Genomic DNA, 21,617 nt, shown 5'->3' on the forward strand with positions numbered 1-21,617 from the left:
AAACAATAAATCCATACCATGATAGTCAAATCTACACAGACACAACAAACGGGGGTGAAACCCATACCATGATACAGTCAGATGCACAAAGACACAACAAACAGGGGTGAAACCCATACCATGATACAGTCAGATGCACAAAGACACAACAAACAGGGGTGAAACCCATACCATGATACAGTCAGATGCACAAAGACACAACAAACAGGGGTGAAACCCATACCATGATACAGTCAGATGCACAAAGACACAACAAACGGGGGTGAAACCCATACCATGATATAGTCAGATGCACAAAGACACAACAAACAGGGGTGAAACCCATACCATGATACAGTCAGATGCACAAAGACACAACAAACAGGGGTGAAACCCATACCATGATACAGTCAGATGCACAAAGACACAACAAACAGGGGTGAAACCCATACCATGATACAGTCAGATGCACAAAGACACAACATTTTTATATTACAACTTTTATTGCTATAAATTGGTTCATCGGTAACAATTAATCACTTACATTAACTTTGCATAAAATATATTAGAAAGGATTTGTAAAGATCAAACAACTTTTACATTGCTGTAAAGAAAAAGAGATGAGACAGTTAAAAGGAATATTCATCTTACATCAAATGAGAATGTATTAACTGACAATATGATATATCTAATGAATATTAATCACTTAACTCTCATTACCATGATCTGAATGTGTATTCTTAACATAACCAAATTGTAAAAAATTTTACATGGAAAAAATATATAGCTGCTTCAGACATTTGCTTAAGCTACATCAAACAGTTAATTAAACAAGTGGCAAGATAGGTTTTGAGTTTTGACATTTGTATTAAAATATGATGTTTAAATAACCAATTAACAAAACAAAGATAATGTGCAAGTATTAAATTCTCTTGTTCATTTCTGACATTACAAAATAAAATGTAGTTTATTCCTCGATGTGTCATGCCAATTACTTAAGTAGAAAAGTGTCCTTCACCTTTTGTCCTTTAAACATACTACAAAGATCCTGGTTCTATTAAGGGGATCTCTAAAAAAAGCCATAGAATGATCTTGAAAGTCAACTTTTATTTGTTTGTTAAGGAGAATTTTCATGGCATTTAAAGTCAACATGGCAAGACATTTTAATCACTAAAACCTCTTTTGAAAGGAATGCAATTTACATTAACAGATATGTCAGCAAACTCTTATCTGGAGACACAAATTTTGAAAATGGTCAAATTTTTATTCATGATATGTGCATCAGTGATCCTTCTAACTCCTCAAAATTTACTCAATAAGGATTGACTACCCAAAATTTGAAGAACTTTCCCCTGAATTTGCAAATTTAAATTGCTACTAGTATCCCTGTATATAGATCTGTGAACGTATAACAATATTAGCACTCAATTGTATAAACATATATATTTCTTTCAAAAATGTTACAACTATACATATATTCTATAAAAATTCAGTAAAAATGTTATGAAAAAACAAAAAGGTGCTCAATACAAAATTATAAACTTAAATTGTAAAATTAACAAAAAACTACATAAAGTTCAATAAAAAATATCATAAACGTAATTTTATTGACATTAGCTAGTCAGTAGTGCAAACTGTGGTCATTTTCAAATAAATCTTATGACAGTGTCACTTGCAATACATTATAGGCCAGGCTGTAAGATTTTTGTGAACAGAAGTGTGTTGTAGACGAAAACAAAATAAATCATTTAACTCCGACTTGTCTAAGATGATATTTAGGAATGCTTATGGTAAATAAATAGTTAGACATGACTGAAACTGTGCAACATGTACAATGGAATGACCAGCCTTCATGACAAATCTATAAGTAGGTTCTACAAGCCCAATCATTTTAAAGTAACAATAATTTTCCATGTTAAATCTTTGTAAAAGAAAAGGTTATTTTAATACACCACACTGTGTGTTTATCATAATAAAGAAAAAGAAAGGTTCAACAATGATTCGCTTTCACAATATATGGAGATTTAATGACAAGCTAAGCATGTATACATCCCTGACCCATAAACTTATTCTCTAATTGTACCAAATTTACAATTCCAATGTCTCATGCAATAGTCAATTGGAGTTTGGTTTAGATTTGAAGATCAACTTCAGATACAAAGTAATAAAGTTTATAGAAAATGTTTAGAAACTAAAAAAAACAAAACAAGACCTTAGAAAACAAATTTATTTCTATATTCTAACGAAAATTTTAGCACAGGGTACCTTGTTATGATATAAATACAATTTTTATCATTTTAATTATCCAATAACCAAAACTTAATAAAAAGAAATCATCGTAATATTTTTTCTGGTATTTATTTTCTAAAGCTTCATTGATTGAATAAAGTTTATTAAATAATATTTTTATCTGCTCATCGATTTTTTTTAAAAAGAGTTTGTTTGAGATTAGAATTTCAAATTTTAGTAGATTGTCTTTCTTTGATAAGAATAAAATCAATTAAAATTACTTACATTTTGTGCTTTACATCAATGAATATATATGCAACAAATTTACTAAAGCTTGGATTAAGGAATTTTGTTTAGGAGTATAATAACGAAAAAAGTTTTTCTTTTCATGTGTTTATTCAAGAAAATGATATTTTTATTTTTTTTGCTGCTGGATCCAAATTCTGGTCACATTAACCTATTGTGTGTTTGGGTTGCGCACCCAATTTTTCCAATTACATAACTATAAACAATTGTCATACAAGTAGGTTTTACCCAATACTACTTGGAAAATGTCTGGAAAATGTAAGTTTGAATTTCATTTGTTCTGTTGATTGATAGCATTGTCAGTTTTTCTAGACTTCCCTTATTAGAATTTTCCCTGGAGCTTTATATTTTTGTTTACTTGTTTTAATACTTACTGACAACATATTTATGTTATTAATCTCTTAGTTTACAATTAATTACAAAATAACCACCTAAAACTGTTGAAAACTGGGTTTCAAACTTGAACAGCACAATTGAGTCTGTCTTCTGCAACTTTCACTACAGGAGAGACAAAAAGTGTGTATATAAATTAATGGTGGAGAATAGACATCCAGTAAAGTCATAGCGAGATTAGTATAAAGGAGATTCAGCGGTTATTAATACAGTCAAGAGTTATTTACCTTTATTCATTATATTCAAAAGAGTTATGTACCCTTATACATAATATTCACAAGAGGAATGTACCCTTATCCATAATATATACAAGAGTAATGTTCCCATACACAAAATATTCAAACACACCAGAGACTCACTTTTGGACTTTGGACTTACAAACATATGACAAATGTTAACAAGTGAGATTGTAAATGATTTGTGTGGCAGTAGAAGAAATCTCCTATGGTTGATGTGAAGGAATTGCATTATATATAAAAGTAATCTTGGTTATTGACTAGGTTTCTATTATGATGATGTCTTCCTTTCTTTAACCAATGGCAATTCAGCATTTTGTCGAACCTGATCAAATGTATAGTCCCGTAATAATTTTCCATTTTCAAACACTGTAATAAGTAAGTCCTGAAAAATAAATAATTAAATTGAATAAATAAATGTTAAGTCACGATGATATGTGACACATGTGTTAGTTCTATACAGTGCCAGTAAACAGACAAGTAAAAGAAGAGCAGTCAAATGTTGGACTAGGTGATTCATAAGTATCCCTAAAACTATGTATGCTCAGAAAAATACTTTCAAAATATATTTGATCACAACAAAGCTTGTTCAAGTTTCACAATTTCAATGAAGGATTAATCATGACAAAGATATTGCTGTCTTAAAAGCTTTAATCACAGACTGAACTTTAAATGATGGCAGCCAACTAAATGCAGGATATACAATTTCTGACCAAAATCAGATAAAAAGGTTTCGATGGACATCAGATATTGGTAAATAGAAAAGTTTAAATTGGTTGAACTTAAGAATTTTTTTTCAATCATTTGTATTTTGAACAATTCATTCCTTGTAGATATTACTGTTTCTAGATTAAGCAGCTTTAATCATTTTTTTGTTACCTTTTTAGGATCTCCTTTTCCTTCCTCTAGAGTTTTGTATTCACCATTTTCACATTCTAAAGATAAACGACCTTTCTTGCTCTTTTTACCCAAATCTGTGATTGGCTGTTTGAAGACATTCACCTGTAAAAAAAAAGTTTAACTTGTATTATTGTAAGAAAACTGATTAAAACCTCAAATTACTGTGTAGCATCATCATGTGGTATATGACTTATTGTATGTAATTTGTAAGTTTATACTTCAATCAATTTTCTTGCAGTTTAATTTTGCATGAAGTAACCAATACTAACCTAGGCTAACCACATTCAAATTAGAAAATATAACATTTCAGGTTGCCTTTATCAATCACAAAATTGATTTTACAAATGTTTCAGCATTACTTATTCAAAATCACATTTTTGTTATTCAAAGACTTTTATTTTTGACCCTAAATGCAACCTTACTATTCTCTTTATTGTGTTTTATTGGCCTTCAACTTCATGAAAAATTCTTTGACCAAAAAAAAACAAACCTGAATCTGGACAGATGGACAAATAGCCACACAGACCACAAAACATAATGCACATAAATGGGGCATAAAAAAAAGTGAAAACAATACATATTTACACTTGTATTCAGTTTTGTCTGCCGTTACATAAAATCACTCAAATTCCCAACTTCCAACAAAATTGTGCAACAGTCCCAACACATACAATAAAATGATCCACAGGGAGCAGTTTGCTATGATCCAAGAGTTGGAATCATGAACAGTTGGGGACATTCCAACTTAATACTGCTGTGAATTGGGATTGGGATTAAATATTTAACACAACATACATATGAAGGTTTCTGACCCAGGATGAATGTGGTTTACAAACTTTGAAAATTGAAACTCAACATTTACTGTAAACTATTTGGACAATAACTCCTAAAACCAATCCAAACCTTCATATTGTGGTATGAAACTTTGCAGTACAATTTCAAAGATATCCATACACTAATATTCAAGTTAACATCAAACAATATCATATAATTATACCATCTCAAAATTTTGTGGATGTATATAATTGATGTCAAAAGTAGAACTGGTTGTTGCAGGACGCTTAAATGTTATTAAGAGGAAGAGCTAGTCATTGATAGCAATTCTGCTAAATACCCAAAAGTATAAGTACATCTTATTACATTTGTAGCTTTAATTGGCCTACTTGGTCTTATGAGTAAGATTAATTACCTCTTTTCCATTGATGACTGCATAACTGCATTTAAAAGCACATTTCTGTGTATCTCTGTCTAATCTTTGTAATAAAGCACCACCACTTCCAAACGCTAGATTGTCAGCACTCCATTTATGTTTCTTCATATTTTCTAAAATTGCACCTAATGTTTCATAACTTATACCGTCCCCTTGTATTACTCTTATATATGGAGGTAACATTTTATATCCTTTACTATTTACTGATGTTCCAAATTTATCTCCTAAAATATTCAACACCTGGAAAATATAAATAAATAAGTAATCACAACAAACATACCCTTTTTGAAGATAATATCTTGACTATCATAAATAAAAATATTTTTAAAGTCAAATGAAAAAGTCCTATATTTTTATGATGAAAGAACATTCAGATCCAATTTTTCAATTATATGATAAAATTTAACCGTGCATTTAATAGAAACCAAAACATATAAATAAATATGCATGTTCATGATTAGAACACAGTAACAAAAATAGGTCGGTACTGTAATAGGGGCTTGACTTGGATGATGGATGTCAAATTTCTAATGCCACTGGAAAATGATAGTATATTTGATAAGGACATAAATTTTGCATTGCAACAGGCCACCTAAAAATACTCTTAAAAGATTTGTTGCAAGGGTTCTTAATTTGCAGATAGCAAATCATATTTGACATTCCCACTCTTTCTGGAGGTGGCTACACATCTATTCATCCTGCACAGCCAAACAGAAGCCCAACACAAGGAAGAAGACAAAGGAGAGACCATATTTCAATTCCCAGTTTATCCTTTGGAGTTAAATCATGTATATTTGATGTTGCATAATAATTTAAATTATTTCTATTGCTTATATTTTAAATGATGTTTTCTTGTAGTAGTATAATAAATAAAGTCATCTTAACCCACTGCATTTGTTTGTACCTGTCCTAAGTCAGGAACCTGGTGTTTTTAGATGTGGTTGGTTCATAAGTATTTTTCATTTTTTTTAATATAGATTAGACCTTTGGTTTTCCTGTTTGAATGGTTTTATACTAGTCATTTTTGGTGCCCTTTATAGCGAGCTGTTTAGTGTGAGCCAAGGCACCGAGTTGAAGACTGTACTTTGACCTACCTATAATGGTTTACTTTTACAAATTATGACTTGGATGGAGAGTTGTCTCATTGGCACTCATACCACATCTTCTTTTATCTATATAGGGTTACCTTTACAACAATAATCATATCATAAATAGTAATATGGTTACCTTGACAACAATCTCTGGTGGATCTCCACTATCTGGACGAACAACAAGAGTTCCTTTATCCCCTCGTGACACAATTAAATCCTTCAGTTCCTCACCCCAGACTTTCTCACAGGCATTCCACAGATCATAGCTGTCACTAACACAAGCAACAAGTCCAGTAGGAAAATTTGTTAACATGTTTTTAAAAGCTTCATATTCACCATTTCTTCCCCAGGTGGTAATTGTACTGAAAATATACATATAAATTACTGTAAACATAATGATCTTGCTAATTTAGGAATAAAAGACATATTCATTTATTATAGATTTTTAAGTTTAAACACCAAAACTGCCTCTAAATTCCAATGTAACTTGAAATCATTGAATATGCTGCAAGAATAATTCTTTAAATTGTTGGTGGACCTTTTAAATGATAAATGCAAGTCATATTACAATCAAAACTATGTTAGCATTAACTTATTTACCGGCAAGTGTTCAATTTATCTTTTAACTATATCTAGAGCTTGAAAAAGGTTCTGCAAATTCAGATATGTGTGCATGCATTTATTATTGTAAGCAGTGAAAAATCTTTGTGATATTGAAGCTTTGTACATTTATTCATAAGATGATGTGGTTTGCTTACCAATGAAACAAGAACAATAAAACAATATGAGCTAAACAAACCTATGTTCTGCTGCTGGTATGGAAAAGCCTGCTATTTCACAACCATAATAGGTTCTAGCTGTCATGATTCCTGCTATTGTATCAGTTCCTTGAAAGTTCACAAGATGGGAACATCCACCGATACCAGCTGACTAAAAAAAGAAACCAGATCATTTTCATTAAAATCATAATTTTGAATCTTGAGGAATATCAGTCTTATACTCAATGTTTTACCCTTATTTAATTGAAGGTGATATGTTTGGAAGGTTAGACAGGTATAATAACTAAGTTTACATATATTCCAATATTAACCTGTATTGATACATCCTCCACACCATATCTCATGGTGGTACTCCTTACATACATAAATCAAAGCTCTTATTGAGGGAGGGTAGGCGGGGTCCTGATCCCGAATTCCCAGGGTTAAAAACATGAAATTCAGAGTTTAAAAACACGAAATCCAGAGGTCCCAAAATTCAAAAACAAGAATTCCCGGATCTGAAATCCTGAGCTTAAAACACTCGATCCCGGAGTCCCGATAAAGGTCCTATCCCCCTTCCTTATTAGCACTGAAAGGTAAAGATTGCTTCAATTTATCAGTGGGAAGTAAAATTAAATATTGTAATGTAAATATAAGCATTGGTTGTAGTTCATTCAACCAAAAATCTGGACAATGGGAGATAACTCTGAATTTTAAAGATGACTTTAACAATGATTCATATTTTTGGAACAGATGTTAGATTCCTTTCACAGTTTTGTTTATCAGATGTAACATGGTTTTGTAAAATGAATATCTGAGCATATATTCCATTGATAAGTTTCTAGAAATGGTCATGTATAGGATGTGTAGAAGGTTATAATTAATGCACTATATTTTGTGCTTTAAAAAAGGTAGTGATCAGCCTATGAGGATTTACATGTAGATATGAAGACAGTAACATAGGGTTTTGATTGTTTCATGCAATCTTTACCCAAAAACTACATATCTATATTTGAAGAGATTTCTTTAAAGTGTTTTCATGTTAATGAACGGATAGTGTTTTGGCAGCCACCTCTGCCTTCTGTACATCCCTAAATCAATTACAGTCTTTCTAAAATCCAGTGTAAAATCATATTGAAAATATATCACTGCAATTATAATTTGTTGATTAATGAAATTGTTTAAATATGAACTACTCTTAAGTTATATTAAGAGGTATATTTATAGATTTTTGCTACGAAATAAATGATGGAAATTTATTTATCCATGGGAATAGATATATCATTTATTTTAACTCAACATTTCTTCTTCTTTTGATAAAAAATTGTGACCCTAGAATATGTGAATATACAAAATTGTGAACCAAATAGGTCTATTTCCATGTGTGCTCAATAATCTTGATCGGCTGACATTTTGGGTATTTACCACTTCTAAGGGCAACAACTTTTTTATTTACCTTTAATACTTCCAAGTCACCTGATTAGGTATTACCCAATAGTTTTAATACAACTGTAAGGTTTAATTATTTCAAATGTACGTCACAGTCTAAATAATAGTCTTAATCAGCAAGTTAAACTGTAATGACGTGGGTTAATTAGAAAAAGCTTGTACAATAAACACACTTATAAGTAATATCTGCTTTAAGTGATCCAGATTATACTATCTTTAGTGATATTAATCTGGAACTAATCTTCTTATTAAGTGAATTTATCTGACATACTTTGACAGATGTCAAAATCGAGGACATTTAAATTTCAATATAAAGAACAGGTGTCCTCGTTCATTTATCTAACATTCTGCTGCTTATTTTTTAAAGTGACAAGACATTTGAAGTATGAATTAGAGAACTAGAAGACTGGTTGCTTATTTATCTTCACAAAGAAAACCATTTCTTATTTAGATTCTTTTTTATTGAGATGTCTGCAATAAAAGTCAGACTTATTGTGATTTTGCTTAATGACATGTTGCAAATCTTTCATGCATATTCAAAATAAGTTCAAACACTTACAAAGAATTAAAGTTTACTCAAATATTCTATAAAGTTGATACTTCTAGTATCTCATACATTTGTTGCTGTCTTTGTGTGTTTTTTTCTTGGGTAGTTTTTGACAAAAATGAAACTCCTTATTTACATACATCCATAAATAATAACTATTAATTCTCTGTATTCTAAAAATCACCTCTACTGATGTTGATCCTCTGAACCCAAAATCATGTAACTTAAACGGCAAGCCATCTAAATTGTCAGCTGTTTCATCTAAGTGTTGGGCAATTATTTCTTTTTGGTATCTAGAGTTTGTGGCTACTGTCATTGGATACCATACCTGGACTAATAAAGTCTGAAATATAAAGAAAGACTTTAACAACAAGGTCCTGTTAGTATGCATATCATAAATCAAAAAAAAATTATGAATTGTCATGATGCACATATCATCTTATGTTATTCAAATAATGTGAAAATCAGAAAAATAAATTATGCACAACTAAGTTTTAGATCTTTAATCTAAAGAACTATCATTTCTGTTATCAAAGAAGGAAGGATAAAACCATTATTTAAGCTCATGGTATAAAATTCTCTGTAGTTATATACTTACTTCAAAATAATTAGTTAACCAGAAACATTTAGGATCTGTGTTTTCTACGGTGAAGAGAACATTTTTGTATGGTACAACTGTTCCTTCTGGTACAGCTTTGATTCTCAGTGGGATGTGGCCTTTATGTTTCTGAAATTAAATAAATAAAATTTTATATTTTCAAATTAATTTTTTTTTCTTCAGATTGTTTATTCATTAGTTGAAATTGACTTTTAACTAGCTTTCAATCAGAGAGATCATTCCATTTGAATGGTTTAACACTAGTAATTTTTCTGGCCCTTTAATATACATTTTGAAGCTTGCTTTTTAGTGTGAGCAAGGCTCCATGTTGAAGACCGTACTTTGACCTATAATGGTTTACTTTTACAAATTGTGACTTGGATGGAGAGTTGTCTCATTGATACTCATACCACATTTTCTTATATTTATATATAAGAAATTTGTGTTTTTCAGCATTTCGCTGTATTTTTTATACATATTATAGTTATACAAGTTAAATTCATAATTCAAATAATCCATAAACAGGTAAAAATGCATTGTTTACAATTGGCTTGAAAAATCCTTGAATAATCCTTATGGTCTTTTTTTGCCAATTTTTACTTCTGTATGTCAGTTGATTATTTTATAATTTAAAGTGTGGTTTGTTTGAACTCAGTTTTTCATTGGTCAAATTAATTTATGACATCATTTTCCCCTATCTTAATGGCTTTATACTTATTTACATGAATATTGACAAAATTACTATGATGTTGTCACACAAACCTTTAATATATAATTCCAGCCTTCTTCATTAAAGTAATCATGACCAAAATGAACTTTATATAGTTCCTTGGCCTCCTGGATTTTCTCTTTGGTTACTACTGGTCCCGTTAAAAATCTCTTCAAGATATACTGTAGACCAAAGAACACAGTTGTTGGAAATTTTCCTCCCCGGCTCTCAAAATATGAACTAACTACTGTGGTATTAGGTGGGTACTGATAGTGATGTGTAACCTAAAATAAAAGGTACAATCTATTACAATAATGGTACACTTTTTGTACAATAATTTCAAGTGGATAATCAAGAATATTCAAAAAGAGTTATTTATGGTCAAATGTAATATTTTATGACATACATTGTAAATTTGTATAATGTATATTTTAAGAAAGATAACGAAGAATACATTTTAATGACTGCAAAAGCTAAAATACAAGATTCAAGATTTATAACAGAAGAAACATGATTTCAACTATTGATCCCAAACTGATGCAAAATTAAATTGCAGCAAAATCACCTCAAAATGCAATCTGACCATGCTGAGAGAGACATACATGTAACAAACCAAAAACTACGCTTAAAATTATCCCCCCTCTAAATTTTAAATATTGGTACCAGTTGATGAAATCAACTGCCAAATCATAATGTGTCTAGTTTTATTACACATTATTCTTATCAAAGCTATACATGTAACATGTGTGATATGATTTTAAATACAAACATCAGGGGTCCAATACAAACAACATGAACAAGGACCATCAACATGATCAAACAATTACTTCCTTGTTAGTAACAAGCAGATTATAGCAGTGCTGTATCATTATTAGTCAGCAATAATAAATAGGAATGACCTTTAATTTCTAAAGCCACTCTGGCAATGTGCTCAAACTTCCTGAGAAATGTAAAACATGCCATACATGTGTACCTTTAAACTTTTAATCATGTGTAAATGACAATAACTTGTTAGTAAAAATGTACTGAAAAAAAAATGAATTAAAATCTGTGCACTATAAAGCTATCCATTCCAAATTAAATTATTAAAAAATCAAGATGGACATTGTACAAATTGTATATATATGTAAAATAGTGAAACATCTTCTTCAATGATTTGTTCTCTTAAATTTACTGAAAAGTAATGGTCAAGAAAAAATTATGAGGAATAACTGTTTCTCACAATTCTGAAAATGAGTATTGGTCAATCAGATTTGACAATGAGTTAACTATTTTCCACTTGAACTTAAGTGGCTTAAGCCTATGCTATCAAAGTGAATACATACATACGTGTACATTAGGAATATTACACAAAATTAAATAGAGTAAAATGAGAAATATGCTGTGTTTTTCAAATTTACAAAATGCACCGGATTTGTTTACATTTTGTAGCTTTATTTTGATCTGGCCATTATGAAACTGTGATAATCCATTAATTTTCCATATTTGTATTTAATATTAAATTTGAGATAATAGATAACTTTCAGATTCGATGCCTTTCCGTCAAAAACTCTGGTTTAAGTGAACGTTATTTGTGCCTTTAGGGGCGTCGTGACTTCCATTCCAATGTTGAGCGAGTGGTTGGAAAACTATAAATCTATATTGTACAAATTATACGGCAAATTGAATTCTCAAAATTGACAATCAGCACTGAGCACTGTCATTACAGAACATCCATTATTTCTAGTTTATCCTGCACAATGACGATCACTTAAGTTAGACACTTGATGAACGTAAATAGTGCAGGGATACAGACGAGCCCCTCTATCTGGTAAATGATGTCATAAAGGAGTGTATAATTGACAAGTTTTTTTTCGGTGAGGGATGAACTTGAAAGTGGTCTATTAAATAAGTCCTTTTAACAATTAAAATGTACATGATGTGTCAGTATTCTGTCATTTTTTTTCTAATAAAGAATTAAATTACAGCGAGCATATATATATATTGGGCAAAATCAAAAGATGAGGAAAACATACATGTTGAAATGTTGAGTCAGCCCGAATTTAAAATGGTAACAAGGACACATTTGTTAATCGCAGGAGAGTATTTCATGCAGAGCTTATATTCCTTGTTTCGATTTGGTTTAACTTTTTGTCCATCTTGGTTTCATCACTTTTTAACAGTTGAGCATTAGTTTTGGATTTTCAGTGATTTTTTTTTACTAGTAACAAGTTTAGTGACACCATTTTATGTTTTTATTCATGTCAAATATTTTATAACACCAACTATCTTCTCTAATTATTCATTTCAAAATGCTATCTCATAGATTTTTTTGGTTCACTATGTTCACAAAAAGTTTTTTTCAAGAACTATATAGCAAATTTAGGTAATTTGAACTTATTCAATATTGTAGCCTGAAAAATAGTATGTTGACCAAAACCTTTGTTGTATTTATAATTTAAAAAAAAATAAGGCATAGTTGAATCTTCATTTTGGTAAGTATATAAGAAAATTCTATCTGAGGATATATTGATGATCCACCTTAATTCTGACCTTTTGAGGCTGGTTAGAAGATTCTGAATTATAAAGTTGTATGAAGTTGAATTAGAAATCTTATTTTGCCGGTTTCTCAGATTTGAGGTAAATGTCTGTTTGGTGCTCATTTTAAGTTCCAGTGACCAGGTGACAATTTATACAAGTTAGATTTCAATGATTTGACATCTCATGAAATGAATGTCATTTTCTTAAAATTACAACATAATGAACTAAGGCAATGGCATAGGATGCAAAATATACAATGACAGCTGATTTAACAAATAAGCAAAGGAGCCATAGATTAGTAATTGTATACATTTTGTACATTGAAGCTTTAATGACGGTAGGTCTTTTCACCACCGAACACCACCGCACACCGCCGAACACCACCGAACACCCCAAAAGTTCATTATTTTGTCTTTTATCGTTATCAACGTGAATTAAATATAATATTCAAGTTATTAATTCAACAAAATAGAAGATTAAAAGTCCAAATATCTACAGAAAACAGTCTTATAACACCCCACTTTTTTTAACTCCGCCGACCCTCATGGACAAATATACTTTAAAGTTTTTCCATTTTTTTTTTCTAACTCTTCTATGAAATAGTTGTACCAATAATAATAACAGAGAAAAATATCAAAATCTTTCCAATGAACAGAGATCCAGGATACTTTAACTTATCATTACAAATTAACACACACAATGTAATCCGGAAAGTGATGAATCCGGAGACGCTTTTCCTGGTATTGATTTTCGATTTCAACATACAAATGATGCTCATAAAAATCGAAAAATTGATTAAATTATATGTTATTTTATTTATTTTATCGTTTTATTGTATAATTTCAAAGTTTTTCTTAGTGGTTTGTGGTTTTTGGGGTGTTCGAAGGTGTTCGGTGGTGTGCGGTGGTGTTCGGTGGTGAAAAGACCCACCCCTTTAATGATCCTGAATAACAACTTGAACAAGTGAGAAACATGCAAGAAACCCATCCTATACTATACTTTGTAACAATGTTATAGCTTGCCATCATAAAAAGTAATTAACTTTCATGTCTGTATTATAAAAGTTTACATTTCTACTTGACTTTTTTCACACATGACTGATTATAGTTGATAATTCTATCGATTTCTTCATCTCTTCATCAGTTGATTACCTTTGAGTATTCAGTCAATGCAAGGTTGATTACATATTCTCTTAATCTGGAATATGCTTTTAATTCAGGAAAAGGGGGAGGGTAAATTTTCCCTCAAATGTTGAGTGATAATATATATATCAAAACGTGATGAAAACCACTATAAGCACCACCGTTTGATTGGATTATCGTTTTTCTGGTAACCCGTGTTATGGTTGAGACAAGGTCTCAGTCATTTTTTGTTCGATTTATTTCTAGCTTTTAGATTGTTTCGGATCGAAAACTCGTAGTAATAGCTGCGCATGGTCAATTAAATCAAAACATCCGGTTTGTTTAGTCCACATTGAACTTCACATTTTATAGGCATGTATGGTTGTCTAATTAACTGTTTAGGTTCAGATAATTATTACAAAGTCCCCGACGGGATATCTTGTCCAATTTAAAAATCTACCGGAATGTTTTTTCATTGAAAATAGTGTTGAATTTAAAGCACCACCAAAAAATGATGTAAGCACCAGAGGAGGATCTCGGGAAGCTTCTGTCTGTCTTAAGGTCTTACATCCAGAGCTTGGGGTCCAAACTTGTGTTGTCCATTCCAGAGGCCAATTCTGGTATATCATTAAAAAAATCATAGCAGCACCAAAAAAAACCCTTACCACTACAAATGATAGCTTAAATTCCACCACAATGTCCAATAAACAGGAAGATGGGGTCTACAAAACTCTTTTGGGGTCTAAGATGGTTTTTATGCTCATTAGTCCGCAAGCACATATGGTAAAATCTACACAAGTCCTGGGGTCTGTTGGTGTATATACATGTATCATTTAAGAAAAATATAAGCACCACAGAAAAAAAACTTAGCACCACGGGAGGTAGCTTCCCTCCAATTGGTCCAACTGACGTGTATAGGGGTCTAAAGCACTCTATTTGGGGTCTTAGATGGTTTGTTATGCTCATTAGTCCACAGGCACAAATGGTCCAATCTACACAAGTCCTGGGGTCTGTTGGTGTATATATCATTTAAGAAAAATATAAGCACCACAGAAAAAAAACTTAGCACCACGGGAGGTAGCTTCCCTCCAATTGGTCCAACTGACGTGTATAGGGGTCTAAAGCACTCTATTTGGGGTCTTAGATGATTTATTATGCTCATTAGTCCACATGCACATATGATAAAATCTACAAAAGTCCTAGGGTCTGTTGGTGTACAAATGTATATATCATTTAAGAAAAATATAAGCACCACAGAAAAAAAACCTTAGCACCACGGGAGGTAGCTTACCTCCAATTGGTCCAACTGAAGTGCATATATAGGGGTCCAAAGCACTCTATTGGGGTCTAAGTTGGTTTTTTATGCTCATTAGTCCGCAAGCACATATGGTAAAATCTACACAAGTCCTGGGGTCTGTTGGTGTATATATCAATTAAGAAAAATATAAGCACCACAGAAAAATAACTTAGCACCACGGGAGGTAGCTTCCCTTCAATTGGTCTAACTGAAGTGCATAGGGGTCCAAAGCACTCTATTGGGGTCTAAGTTGGTTTTTATGCTCATTAGTCCGCAAGCACATATGGTAAAATCTACACAAGTCCTGGGGTCTGTTGGTGTATATACATGTATCATTTAAGAAAAATATAAGCACCACAGAAAAAAAACTTAGCACCACGGGAGGTAGCTTCCCTCCAATTGGTCCAACTGACGTGTATAGGGGTCTAAAGCACTCTATTTGGGGTCTTAGATGGTTTGTTATGCTCATTAGTCCACAGGCACATATGGTCCAATCTACACAAGACCTAGGGTCTATTGGTGTATATATCATTTAAGAAAAATATAAGCACCACAGAAAAAAAAACTTAGCACCACGGGAGGTAGCTTCCCTCCAGTTGGTCCAACTGACGTGTATAGGAGTCTAAAGCACTCTATTGGGGTCTTAGATGGTTTGTTATGCTCATTAGTCCACATGCACATATGATAAAATCTACAAAAGTCCTAGGGTCTGTTGGTGTACAAATGTATATATCATTTAAGAAAAATATAAGCACCACAGAAAAAAAAACTTAGCACCACGGGTGGTATCTTCTCTCCAATTGGCCAAACTGACATGCAAAGGGGCCTAAGCACTCTATTTGGGGTCTTAGATGGTTTGTAATGCTCATTAGTCCACAGGCACATATGATAAAATTTACACAAGTCCTAAGGTCTGTTGGTGTGTATACCATTAAGAAGAATATAAGGACCACAGAAAAAAAAACTTAGCACCACTGGAGGTAGCTTCCCTCCAATTGGTCCAACTGACATGTATAGGGGTCTAAAGCACTATATTGGGGTCTAAGTTGGTTTGTCATGCTCATTAATCCACAGGCACAAATGGTCCAATCTACACAAGTACTAGGGTCTGATGGTGAATATATCATTAAGAAAAATATAAGCAACACGGAAAATGGACTTAGCACCACGGGAGGTAGCTTCCCCCCAGTTGGTCCAACTGACGTGTATAGGGTCTTAAGCACTCTTTTGGGGTCTTAGATGGTTTGTTTATCTCATTTGTCCACAGGCACATTCGATCCAAACTACACAAGTCCTGGGGTCTTTTGATGTACATATCATTTAAGAAAAATATAAGCACCACGGAAAATTGACTTAGCACCACAGGAGGTGGTTTGCCATCCATTGGTTCAACAAACGGGTAAAATAATTTTTAATGCTGTTTGGTGTTCTAAGTTGGTTTGTAAGGCTCATTGGTCCACAGACAACTTTGATCCACTCTTCAAGTCAAGAGGTCTTTTATATTATATTTTATTTGATGAAAATATAAACACCACCAAAAAAACTTTGCATCTGGAGAGGTAGCTTCCCTCCAAATAGTCCAAAGGATTGGTAGTGGGTCTAAAATAGTCTATGGGGTTCTTATTTAGTTTGTAAGGCCTATTGGTCCAAAATCAACTGTGGTCCAATCTACATTTGTCTAGGGGTCTCTGGTTATATTTCACTGAAGAAAAATATAAGCACCACCAAAAAGAAATGTAGCACCACAGGAGGTTACTTTCCTCCATTTGGTCCAACAGATGGGTATAGGAGTCGAAATACTCTTAGGGGTACTAAGTTGGTTTGTAAGGCTCATTGGTCAACAGGAAACTGTATTCTAATCTTTAAATATAAGCACCAAGAAAAACAAACTAAGCACCATGAGAGGTAGCTTTCCTCTCGTTGGCCCAACAGACAGATTTAGGGGTCTAACACATTCTTTGGGTCCAAGATGGTTTGAAAAGCACATGTGGGGCGATCTTCTAGTCCAGAGGTCTGTTGTGGTATATTTCATTTAAGAAATATAATTAGCACCACCAAAAATAAACTTAGCACCACAGATGATTGCTTCCACCCCCTTGATCCAATAAACAGGTATAGGGATGAAAAAAGCACTTTGAGAGGTCTATCATGATTTATATGGCCCACTGTATGTGTCCAATCTACGAGTCCAGGAGTTTTATGATATATTTCATTAAAGAAAAACTTGATTTTGCTTTATAGGGCCATTTGGTCTACATGTATGCACAAAATGTTACTGATAGGTCTGTATCCTTCAAGCTGTGTAAATGCAATTAAATGTTGTGAGGAGATTTAAAAGTCAGAAAAATTGTATTTCTTATGATAATTCTCCATTGCTCTTCCTGTCCTCAAGGCAAAAACCCTCTACAGGAGCACATGAAATAGTATGAAATAAGCACCTTAAACATAAAGTAGCTTTGTAAAAAAGAAGGAAAAAAAAAAAATATGATATTCAGCAATGATAACAGGCTGCTGACTTGGAACAGTCACATATAGAAAATCATAAAGAACATGACATGTACATTATGGTGTGATATTTAAAATCATATGCTAAATTATTGATTCTTAATTGTACATCATTTTTATGAAATTGTGTGTCTAACTAGATATCTAAGTCTTGTTTTTCTTTCCGCAGATTATCCAAATTGTCATCAAAAGTGTTCAGATATCAGATGTATTACAGCTAAAGAATGAAATTATTTTGGTCATTTCACAGCTTTTGCCTACAGTCAACTTTTTATGGTAGGATAATATGCACGTCTTAAGTATTAATAGTGTATACAAATGTAAACATGTAAAATAAATCAATGTATACACACTTTTTATCAATTAAAATTTGTTCATTCATTTTCACATATTTTGATAAATTACATTGCACATAATCTAAATAAATTATCACACATTGAAGTAAAAAATAAGTATATGCAATTGAATAAATATAAGTTTCAAGTAGACAATTATTCTATGATATTACAAAAGTGGCAGATGACCTGTAGTTGTTAATTTCTGTATCATTTGGTCTCTTATAAAGATTTGTCTCATAGGCAAATACATGTACAATCTGTTAGGGAGCTGATTTTACTGATTCAGACAATTTATTTTGTTCTATCTTGCTTGATTATGTAGCATTAAACAATTGTCAGTAGCAAACATGTATTTGAATTTCAAGTTATTATTTTAATAGATTAAGGCTTTACTTTTTCAGTGAATCAAAGAATGAAGAGAAATCAACTTATTTATACCCAAGCTGACTAACTGTCAAGAAAGAGAAGACAAGGCAACTCCATCTGAAGGAAATTAAAAGAAAAGATTTTATTGTTAAAAAACAATAGATGTGAAAATGTTATTTTTTTCAATCTAAAACACACATAACAAAAAATACACTTAAAAAATATGGTTCAAGAAAGTTTCTTAAAATATCAGTCTTACTATTTTTATATACTTGAAGATGTATTGTAAAAGTAAATTTGATAGATTAAAGTTTTTCAAGGCTTGAATTATCTCCCCTTATTAACCTAACTTTATGCAAGACTATTTGTTTTACAACTCATAGAATTCTAATTTTTTAAAGTTGGAAACATGTGTCAATATTTGTTTCTTCTTTATTTACAGCTTTATGATTGGAGTTCAACCTTTTATCTCAAGAACAACATAAAGGAAATCTACTGTGCACAGATTTAAAAGTCTTCCTCTCTCTTTTTTTATGAATTTTAAAGATTTTTTAAGACAGACAATTTAACACTGTATTAGAGAAATTTATGTTGCAGAAATTCAAGATACTTTGTAAAAACAAACAATATGACTTTTTTACTTAAATAGTTCCAAAATCAAATGACTAAGGGAGATAACTCTACTTCTAAATTATTTATCTGAAATTGTAAATTAAAGTGGCTCATTTTAGTATTATCACTGATGGATAGATTTGTCCCTTAATAAAGATTAATGTTCCTAACAATTGATGATAACTTATATCTGCTGATGCAAATTGTCCCTTACTTTTAAGAGTATTACTTTTAAATTAAATATATGTTATTTTCAGGAGTTGTGTCCCTTTAATATTTTTTTATTTATCAGAACATGTTTGGTGTATATGTACTCAAGGTGGAATTTTATGCTGATAACATTATCTTTATTTATATTCAAGGTTGTCAAACAATCCTGTAGTTGTAGTATTTTGAATTAAGAGATGATCTGTATCAATATGTATTAAAATTAATTGTTTCTTTTGCACGCCCCTCAATTACATAGTAATGGCTTATTTTTTTTATATCAACCTTAATGGTGAAAGAATTCAGAATTGACGAATTCTGAAATTCTGCATTTTAGATCTGTGGTAATAAATGATTTATTTGAATTTGAAACATCATTTAAGTTGACATGTTCCTTTTTCAAACATTTACAAATGAACACAATTGTTTTTTTATTTGAAAAGATAATAATTTGAAAAACTTATTACATTTAAAATTAATGTATCTCCTACCTACTGATACTTCTAAGAAATTGTATGCAAATAATGTTCATAGATATTAGATTTATAGAAAGTCAAACTTGAAAAGAAACTTGGATTGCTGTGCATAATTTATGTTTAATTTGAAATTGTAACAAATTGTAAACTTTTATTTGATTGTACATTGTGATGAATGTTAAATGAAATTAATCTGTATAGATGAAACTTTTGTTTTATTCATTGATTAATAAACTAAATAAGATTATAATGCAATACCTGTCTTTGTATTTTTTATGAATTAATTCAGAACTACCACAATTTAAATCACAAATAAAACATTTGTCTTCTGTTTGAAGTTTCTCTGTATGTCCATTAAATAATTAAACCTGTTAAACTAAGCATAAACATTTTCTTGCTTACTGAATGATCAAATCAATAGAATATAAATCATATGTTCCAGAATGCAAGACATAGGAATGCTGATCTCAACTTTTTTCATTTCAGATGGTAGAAGAGTTTGATAAATTATATTTAGATGTCTGTCTTGTGTCTGGTGTCATTGATCTCAGTGTTTTTATCACCTGATTTTGTCAATTATCATGAGTAAAAGGACAATTATATTTGGTATTAAGTCTGCACAAGAGGGAAACATTTCTGTAAGAAGGAGTTCATCTTCTTTTTAATTATTGATTAGTAAAGATACTATAGTAATTATGTGTTGAGTATGAAATGATTATAAGATCTACTAGTATGTGTCGGTTTGGCAGAACTCATCTTACTTTTATTTGAATTTTATGATTTCAAACATAAACATTACTTTTACTGTTCTTGTCGATGTATGTTCGTTTATAACATTTTATGCAAGCAGGGGCTTTAACGGTGTCATATGGACACTTCCCAATTTTTTTTTACATTGTAGCTATTATCTTGAAAACTATATTAGATAGATAGAAACTTTAAAAATGATCAACAATGCAACATCTACAATTAAGACAAAATGGAAAAAATTAACCAAAGACTCCTTGTTGGAGTAATTGCCCTTAAATGACGATTTTTAACTTCTTTCTTGTTTGTATATATGTTTGCTTTCAAATGATAAGAATTGTAATAAATAGAAAATTAAAATCTTAATGGTTTACTTTTATAAATTGTTAATTGGAGGGAGAGTTGTCTCATTGGCACTCATACCACATCTTCCTATATCTGAGATCTACTAACAAACTCAAATTTTGAGTACATAGTTGGTCGACTGTCGCCTTTTAAGGAGTGATTGTCTTTAAATGAGGATTTTTTCACCCACTTTTTAGGTTTGAAGGACTATGTTTTTCAACAGACAATTAATATCCTTTTAAAAGCCTCTTTTAGTCCATCATTTCTTCGTTGAAATAAGACCTTCATGATATTGGAGCTTGTTAAGAAGATATCTTAAAAGCTAGACTAACCCTTGTACTTCCCCTTTTCAAATGGAAAGGATGTTCTATTTGATAATTACGTTTGGTGACAATGTTGATACTAGTCCTCCCTTCCGATTTTGAAATAAAGGATACCATCAGTACAGCCAATATAAAAAAAGAAGATGTGAAATGATTGCCAATGAGACAACTGTCCACAAAAAAACAAAATGACACAAACATTAACAACTATAGGTCACCGTACGGCCTTCAACAATGAGCAACACCCATACCACATAGTCAGCTATAAAAGGCCCCGAAAAGACAATGTAAAACATTTCAAACGAGAAAACTAACGGCATTATTTATGTAAAAAAATGACTTTCATCTAGCAATT

General features: G+C 31.4%; 1 protein-coding gene and 1 long non-coding RNA gene across 7 annotated transcripts in view; one reads left to right on the forward strand and one right to left on the reverse strand.

The window, feature by feature from the left end:
* Nucleotides 1–463: 463 nt before the first annotated feature.
* The window catches only part of LOC134714750 (nicotinamide phosphoribosyltransferase-like), a 28,904-nt gene continuing 7,750 nt past the window's right edge, over nucleotides 464–21,617 (reverse strand). The window contains exons 2-9 of the mRNA XM_063576271.1: nucleotides 10,459–10,689; nucleotides 9,697–9,825; nucleotides 9,283–9,441; nucleotides 7,144–7,274; nucleotides 6,481–6,706; nucleotides 5,233–5,493; nucleotides 4,023–4,145; nucleotides 464–3,528 (exon numbers count right to left, since the gene is read on the reverse strand). Of these exons, the coding sequence (XP_063432341.1) occupies nucleotides 3,415–3,528; nucleotides 4,023–4,145; nucleotides 5,233–5,493; nucleotides 6,481–6,706; nucleotides 7,144–7,274; nucleotides 9,283–9,441; nucleotides 9,697–9,825; nucleotides 10,459–10,689 (1,374 nt within the window). The 3' untranslated portion in view covers nucleotides 464–3,414. The remainder of the gene's footprint in view (nucleotides 3,529–4,022; nucleotides 4,146–5,232; nucleotides 5,494–6,480; nucleotides 6,707–7,143; nucleotides 7,275–9,282; nucleotides 9,442–9,696; nucleotides 9,826–10,458; nucleotides 10,690–21,617) is intronic.
* On the forward strand, nucleotides 14,231–20,960 carry LOC134714734 (uncharacterized). Of its 6 annotated transcripts, none has more exons than XR_010106573.1 (3): nucleotides 14,231–14,254; nucleotides 18,018–18,124; nucleotides 18,588–20,960. It is a non-coding gene; the product is annotated as an uncharacterized LOC134714734 (long non-coding RNA). The 6 variants fall into 6 exon arrangements; XR_010106575.1 differs by lacking the exon at nucleotides 14,231–14,254 and adding an exon at nucleotides 14,359–14,382; XR_010106570.1 differs by lacking the exon at nucleotides 14,231–14,254 and adding an exon at nucleotides 14,363–14,422.

The sequence above is a fragment of the Mytilus trossulus genome, chromosome 1, assembly GCF_036588685.1.
Source record: "Mytilus trossulus isolate FHL-02 chromosome 1, PNRI_Mtr1.1.1.hap1, whole genome shotgun sequence".
In the NCBI taxonomy this organism is placed as follows: domain Eukaryota; kingdom Metazoa; phylum Mollusca; class Bivalvia; order Mytilida; family Mytilidae; genus Mytilus; species Mytilus trossulus.